The 8,463-nt window shown below is 40.2% G+C and overlaps 2 protein-coding genes across 3 annotated transcripts; both read left to right on the forward strand.

The window, feature by feature from the left end:
- Positions 1-2,958: 2,958 nt before the first annotated feature.
- LOC108970164 lies at positions 2,959-7,051 on the forward strand (the record flags this gene model as incomplete). The annotated part of the gene is made up of 4 exons (XM_018935371.1): positions 2,959-3,040; positions 3,196-3,372; positions 4,843-4,957; positions 5,094-7,051. Coding segments are annotated over 4 exons (534 nt in total), but the record flags the coding sequence as incomplete, so codon positions are not given.
- Positions 5,210-8,239, forward strand: LOC108970167 (glucose dehydrogenase [FAD, quinone]; the record flags this gene model as incomplete). 2 transcript variants are annotated; one of them, XM_018935375.1, is given in 3 exon segments in its annotated part: positions 5,210-5,279; positions 7,284-7,602; positions 7,795-8,239. In XM_018935375.1, coding segments are annotated over 2 exon segments (732 nt in total), but the record flags the coding sequence as incomplete, so codon positions are not given.
- Positions 8,240-8,463: the final 224 nt, after the last annotated feature.

Raw genomic sequence — 8,463 nt, forward strand, 5'->3', positions numbered from 1 at the left:
ACAATTCGAGTATTAAGCCTAAGCTTTGAACAAAATGGAAAGATTCCGCGAAGAGTACAAGAGCAAAAAACTAAGAAGCGATAAATAAAGGAAGTCGTCATAACTAAAAGGGTGCAATTTATACCATCTGATCAAATTTGACGCGAGCTGACAAACAATTACATTCTTACGCATTTTAATGCAAATCTTTATTATTGCCTTCAAATTGCTATAAAATTCGGCTCGGCTTTCAAGGCTGGTCGCAATAATTATGCGCTGGGTGAATCTAGAATCCTCAGTTACATTGTCATGCATTCTCTTTAAGACCACTACTTGACGCTGTTTTTGTACAACAAATCAGATCTGTATTACCAGCCTATCATTGGAATGCTTCATACCTTAAACGTTAAATAAAATATGCTGAGTCGATCCATAAGAATTGTTGAGATCCTTTGCTACCTCTCTGATGTGAGCACGACGACTTTCAAACAATTTCCTTTAAGTTATTATATGTTATCTTATTATCATTGGTAGATATATATGGACCACACCGACTCGAATTAATCAGTTGGTTTATCGGCGTGACCACAAGTCTCATAAATATCGGACATTATGCTGAGGGTTTGAATGAGGACTAGATGGAGTCTATCTCGTATTACGGCATATTATAATGTTTTCCCGTATAAAATGCTGCTCGAAATTATTTTCCAATAAGCAAAGCAATACCATCTGTTAAGGCGTTAATAACTTTAATTCCTCGGCCCCTGGCATATGACAAATTATTAACAAACTAATCTGCAACCCACACTACTTTCATAAAACTTTGTTTCGGTGCTGTACTGACTTTCCCCACAACCACCTTGCTGCCATATATTTGAGTTTGTTTAATGTGAGTCGTCTGTTTCGAATGTCCCGTTTATATTCCTTCAAACAATACTCTTACGCAGCCATTCTCTCCGCATTCTCCATTTGTTGCTATTACTGAAAGAAATTTTCAACTCCATTAAACATGATAAGCGCACGTTCTGAGAATAAAAATCTTGCATGGTCCTTTGAGTGGCAGCTACCACAACCTACCACTCGTGCTGCAGAAGTGTGCCGAGTGCCATACGAGTCTGTGGGTATGTAATAAACTCTTTGTCAAAAGAAATGAAGAATGAACACGGTAAGTGACATTGTAACCAAGACAAAACCAAAAACAAATTGGCGAGTAATTTGATGAAATTTATGGTTATTGAGAGACTTATTGAGCTCCAGCATCTGGTATGAATCTTGTTGGAGATATTTGTGAATACCCCATTTCAAATTATGGCAAAGTCATTTCAGTTTCGCCGCCAATGTGCACTTTCGACTGGAATCTGGAATCTCGGATCTTATCCTAGAAATAATTCAGAAAATTCTTTTTCAGCACATAGACTAAGTTTACTCGGAGAGCTCCAGCTTTAGATGTGATACTGTTTTTATTCTTTAAACTCTCAAAGTACASACGACCGAATCCACAAAAAATTACGGTAGTGATATTTTTATCCATTGGGTCAACGTGGCATAAACTAAATGGAAACTAAAACTATGTGGATGAGTTGAGACTTGCAGCGCGACACAAAGTCTCTCAAAAGCCTCTGTCAAAACGAATCTTATAGGTCCAGTTCACTATTAAAATCCAGTATCCTGCCAGGTAATATTGAGGCAATCCGATCTCTATTCGGATAAATAGATCCAAAGCCTTCATTCGGCGTCTACAGACTGCTGTGTGGTATAGCATCAGAACTTCGGAAGTTCTAGCCTCAAGTAGCAGAACCAGCAGATTACACAAGTGGCTATGCCCATGTTAAACAGATGTTCTTGAGTCTACAAAATGACACAAGTAGCAGAAATTTATCACTCGGTAGATTGATTATGCTTTTGAACTTAGTGAGGTGGAGTTGGCTAGTAAGCAAGTTCGCCTGACACGTCGCTGTCAAGTATTGTCAATATATTTCACTGCCCACTCTCTCCTCCTTGTGGAACAACTTTTATGATATGGAGATAGACAGAGTTCGCTTAGCGATTGCTTGCATGAACACAATTCGGGTACATCCGAACAAGTTTTTCCAAAAATCTAAATCTCAGGATCACATACACGACTGTTTCATGCAGTCATTTGGTATTTAGCAGATCAAATAAAAGCTGCCGCTTGTTATATTTAGTGACAACTTCATACGACTTCGATGTCAAATTTTACTTAAATTAGTCCTCTGGAAGTCTGAACTGAAAAGCAGCACTAATCCATTTCCATTTCCATCCATTTTCATTGGTTTTTTTTTAAATGACGGGTCCACAACCCTGGTAAGGAATGGTTTACCTTCGAACTTTAGCTCGCCTTTAAGCTAATGTTCTTTTGCTGCACTGTGGATACATAGTCTAAAACCGGAAGTCGTGATCTGCGTGAGCCATATGTAAAAGAATCATTTCTGACCACCTCCAAGTTAATGGCAGTCAGAGAACTTTCCACACTTGCACGAACATCTACACATGACCCCATCCCCCTAACTCTAACATGTTGGCCTAAAATTCTTATATCGAACGTTTTTATGGATATTTGAAATTTATAAATATCTACAGTCATTCGATAAATCATAACTGATATTGATATTGTCCAGGTGTCCAATCATTCAACTAACCCAGATGTCTCTTCTTCCACTTATAGCTCGTCAAAGACATGCATCGTCAGCGCTTTAAAATTGGTCCAAGCTAAATGTAGGCAAACAAGGAACGATGAGACCGAAACTCAAGTCAGCTTTAAATCAAAGTGAACTGCATTTATAGGAAGAACTAAGCGAACAAAAAGAGACAACAAAAACMAAAACAAGAAAGGAAAGTAACAGCAAGCACAGAGGCATCTATGAAAAAATGCCGCCTCTAAGCGAAGTGCTACGAGTAAACTGGAATTTGCAAATCATATCATGTATCGTTGTGCTGAGATGTGTATAAGAGACAGTCTCTGAAGTGCTACGAGTAAACTGGAATTTGCAAATCATATCATGTATCGTTGTGCTGCTCACGACACACAGCATACAGCTAGGTAACTATGCACACTGCCACGCAAAATGTAACACACATACATATGCATATGTACTTGCAAGTGACAAATGCACTTCAATGCCGTTGACTAACAGCTCTAATGGGATTTTGATTTTTTTCAACGCAATATTTTTGCACTTTTTTATTCCCCGCTAGCCCACTGTATCGACTGCTTCAAATGCGTCTCATTCAATGGAGCCAACAAGGCATGCGACGATCCCTTTCACAACAACTACTCTACCGCCATACTGGAGTCGCCGTGCATGGGTGGACGAAAAGGACGTAACGGTCTATTTCCGGCGACGGCCTGCATCAAAATCGCCGGGATTTATGGTAAGTAGGCGTGCAGATATACATATTACACATACGAGGGTGGTCCGATATGTACTTAGTTACTGTTTAACACGAAGAATGCGTCAGTTAGCTGAGGCAGCAGCCATCTTTCATCTTCTCTACTGGCATATACACCGTTTACGCGGTTATGACCTAGTTAACAACAGCGTGCCAGTTGTTTCTTCTGTTCGCAATTTTTCGTCAATTCGAGATACCAAGTGCAGCCAGGTCCTTCCCCACCTGATCTTTCCCTCCTCTGCTTCCCCCGAGTCGAAGAGAAAGTGTGTGTAGATCTTCTTCTCACGGATATTTTCCAAGATTTGGCGTACCCAGTCAGTTGTTGATTTTCCAGGCGTCAAGCCACACTGATAACGTCTAATGAGTTTGTGTTTGGTGGAATTTAGACTTTTATACATTAGGATCAATAGAACCTTGTATGTGATGTTGAGGAGGCTTATTTCACGGTAATTGGAGTAGAGTGTTGGGTCTCCCTTTTCGTGGATTTTGCAGTGCACAACTAAGTAGGCAATTGCTACTTCAACTTCTTTATGGTCATGGTTGGGCAATGGAACGTCCGGATTATGCTTTCACTGCCATTTAGCAGGTGGGAGAAATGTTCGTAGTGCGTATCTTCTTTGCAACAAAATAGTGGTCCGAGTCAGTGGTAGGATCTCGGAACTTACAAACGTCTAAAACACGGAAGACGTGTCTTCCGGCTATCATAACATGATCGATCTGGGTGGTGGCTTTTCGATGCGGATAGAGCCAGTTAGCTTTATTAATTTTTCTATGTTGGAATCTAGTACTACAGATATTGAAGAACTTCGTATTGATGCGGATTGTGGCTAGATTGTCACAACGGTGGTCAGAGGACTCTAAAGTCTAAAGTAAAGGGGGTATCTCATCCGAGACCGTCGTTTAATTTTCATTGGCGTTTTTTGCGTGGAGGGTTGGAAAAACAGCGCGTGAACTTCTACACGTGACTCCATTCTCCATTTCATGATTATGTGCCGAAATATGAATCCACTTACACACACAAGAGATCCGTGAAGCTTCAACTTGCTCTAAACAGGCTTAGACTAAATTACCGGTCCGATAAGTGATGATCATACGGTTTCGACCTAGTTTCATAAGGTTGTCGCAAAGGTGATTAGAGGACTCTAATATGCCGACTTATAATAATAACCTCGCTCGTGAAAGAAACAAACTATGTTCTATATTAAAACGCAACGGCTTACACGTTCCTAATTCTAAATTTAACGAATTAAGCTACGAACTGCGGCAAAATTCAACATATTCTCTAGATTTGCGTCCATGCGAATACCTTTTGCCACAATTGAAAAATCCGCTCTTTACGGACCGCCCTCGTATATGCTTCGTAGTGACACTTCTATTGTGTGCGCTTAGTTGATGCAACTTCTTTATAATTCCTTCATGCTTGCTGCTTCCTTGACACTTGCTTCGCCGCAGATGATACTGGCGAATCGATAACGGTACGAGGCTGTGCGCTGGACAGCGGTACRCTCACCACGGACACGGAAATCATACGTATGTCACATTGTGGCAAATTCTACTACGACGACAGGTAAGTGGTCGAAGCTGCAATGGTCAACAATGTACCCACATACATCGACGCTTAGTAAAAGGATATGTATGTAGGTGGGCAGCTTGATTGATTCTTCACGTAGCTTACACATTCTTTCCTCTTCATTCATTCACAGATACGTACATGGCTGCTTGCAGAGCTGCAACGATGCGGACGCATGCAATCAGGCGGTGGCCAACTATAAAAGCTCRCCGCAAGCACTGTGGCAACACTGTAGCTTAGCGTTATTGACATTCATAGCGTTACACGAACATCTGCTCGGCCTAATCAGGTAGCAGTGCAACGGTACTTACTAGAACGTGTACGTTGRCGCAGCGTGCGTGGTGTGTTGGTAGTCATAACTTGATAGCAAAGCGGTGTGTTGGTGTAGTAGCGTAGTCACACACACACACCCGCACACATATTAGCACAGAGACACAATGTGAATTTACAAATAGGTTTAAGCGTTATTCCGCTGCTTTACAACAAGCTCAAAAGCAAGCAATTTACATTCACTTCCACACATTCACATATCTGTATAAATACAYACACACACTCACTCATACGTATACTATAGCATTAAACTGCAAGCTGTTCGAATTGAAAACGCATTGGAAAACAAAAACAAAACGCAATCAATTTTCATCAAATCAAATTTGTGTGCAAGCATAGCGCTCGCTGAGTTTTCCCAATGCAACGCACGAAAATTTTTGCTTCGCAAATATCATAATTGGAAATTTCTATGTGATCTGCACAAAAACAAAAAAAAAAAAAGAGTTGAAAGCTTACATTTTAGTGAATTTTTTATCAGTGGTTGGTGCTAGCAATCTTCCTTCAATCCTTGCATTTTATTTGGAAGTCATATTTTTCCACGCTCTTTTGATATTTCTCTTCAGTAAGATTTGCGCTTCACATATCGTTTTGGAGTTACTTACCTGTTGTTGTAATGAGTGTGAGCTAGCGTTCATTGTATTCACTCGATTTTGAACTTGAACTGCTGAAAACCGGTCGGCAAGTTGCTGGTACAAGAGCAAAACTATTGAGCGCTAAAAGATAAAGTAACATGAGTATATTCCCGAAATTTGAAAGACGCAGCTTCTTAGAGAACTTAAAATAGATGATACATTCAGTTACATCTGTGATATGTTCGATTGAACGCAGACGTGTGCAAATTTCAATTAGTAATTGGGATTTTTCGTCTATGTACATGAGGAACATTTTTGATCTATTTCTTTAGAGACGAAAAATAGGTGGCAGAACTTAAATTTCTCTGTTGGATACAGTCGGCGATGATTTGAAGACGTTAAACTAAATTTACTGTTTTCAGAAAAAGTATGTGCTTTGAAAACCAAACAAATGGAAAATCTGATATCTCGATAGAGAAATTCAAAGAATTTTGAATTGTGACAACGTCGTGCGACGCCTTGAAGCTGAAAGATGTACTTGATCACTGGTTGCGTCATTGGAGGCCGAGCAAAAGTCAAAGACAACAAGTTACCGACTACTGCATTGGCATAATTCATAGTTTTTTCGCATATTCTGCACTTTTCCTAAGACGAATACGAGCTCTAATCACTTCGCTGCATGAAAACGTGGCTGAGAACACAAAAATCCTTTATTTTGAATATTTTTCTAAGCTGGCAAAAGCTACATAGATGGCACTGTTGCGACGAACCGATTTTATGTATTTTTGACCCATGACGGCGTTATAATCAGGAAAAAATGCTTACTTAATATCCTTCAACTACCTCGCAAATTCGTCGATATAAAATCAGCCACAGCTAAAACCGCACTTCGGCCATGCTGTTCGAAAATATATTATTATTTTCCGATATTTTTGGTATAAAATCAGTTTAAGATAATAAGGCCCTAGTACTCATTTTACAAAGCCTATAAAAGATATTTTGCTATATTTTTAATGTAAGCTTAACCATTGACAATTACGTTCTTATATTCGGTGTCGAATTTTACAATCCCATAGTCGAAATTCGAGCATTTTAAATGAGTTCTTCCGAATACTAATACCCAGTACTTAATTTTATTCTGACATTTTCGTTGATATTTAATTCATCTCAAGTAAGAATGTATATAAAAAAAAAATAATAATTAAAATTAGGTCTGGTTGCATGCCACACATTGCAATCACCGTGTTCATAAACTAAAGTAGCGCACACAACTCTAAGAAGCTTTGCGCTTTTTACGCACATAAGTGCATACACATATACTCGTATATCTACGAAATCGAGCAGCTAAGAGTGTTTTCACAAATATATTTTGCAATTGCAATGTTTTGTTTATACCTCTCACACGCGTCTTCTAACCGYAGGCACAGTTGCTGCCGCTTTTCCATCCATTAGTATGACAACGAGCTGCGGTATGCCACACATCAGTTGGAGCTGCGTCAGCCTTTGGCTTGCCACTTTGCCGCTGCTAATGAATGCTCAGCCACTCGTCGATTTGGCACGCAATTTCGAGACGTCACTACTCAATACGCGTCTACCGGATACTCAAACGTTCGATGAGGCTTATGATTTCATAATTATCGGCGCTGGTTCGGGTGGCTGTGATGTTGCTAATAGACTGAGTGAGATTAGCAATGCAACGGTGCTATTGCTGGAGGCGGGCGATCAGGAAATGTTCTTGAGGTAAGTAGAATATTTGGGGACTCTAAGTCTTAGCAAGGGTAGCAGTTTTCGGTACTCTTTTAAGGATCGCCCAAATGTATAAATTGGGATAGAATGATAAAGTCTTAAATTTCTCTGAACTCTAAAAATTGTCTCTAACCGCTTAGGTAAATTTACTTATTTTCCTCTCTCTTTTCCTCCCCCTCTCCTCAGGGACGTCCCCCTTACCGCCGCGCTCACCCAGATGACACGCTACAATTGGGGTTACAAGTCTGATCCGACACCGAATGCTTGCCAGGGTCTCAAAGGTGGTGTCTGCAATTGGCCRAAAGGACGTGGTATTGGCGGTACAAGTCTCATWAATTTCATGCTTTACACACGTGGCCATCGCAAGGACTATGATCACTGGGCTGCACTAGGCAATAATGGTTGGAGTTATAAGGAGGTGTTGCCATATTTCAAAAAATCGGAAAATATTGGCATCGAAGAATTGCGCAAGTCGCCGTACCACGGGCGCAACGGTCCGCTCGATGTCAGCTATACCGACTTCAAGTCAAGCATACTAAAAGCCTTTCTGAAATCAAGTCGCGAAATGGGTTACGAAATCACGGATACAAATGGTGAGCAGTTGATGGGATTTGCGCGTACACAGGCAAATNTAAGCGTTATTCCGCTGCTTTACAACAAGCTCAAAAGCAAGCAATTTACATTCACTTCCACACATTCACATATCTGTATAAATACACACACACACATAACATAAAACTGCAAGCTGTTCGAATTGAAAACGCATTGGAAAACAAACACAAAACGCAATCAATTTTCATCAAATCAAATTTGTGTGCAAGCATAGCGCTCGCTGCGTTTCCCAATGCAACGCAC

Source organism: Bactrocera latifrons, unplaced genomic scaffold, assembly GCF_001853355.1.
Source record: "Bactrocera latifrons isolate USDA-ARS-PBARC rearing strain unplaced genomic scaffold, ASM185335v1 scaffold_289, whole genome shotgun sequence".
Taxonomy (NCBI): domain Eukaryota; kingdom Metazoa; phylum Arthropoda; class Insecta; order Diptera; family Tephritidae; genus Bactrocera; species Bactrocera latifrons.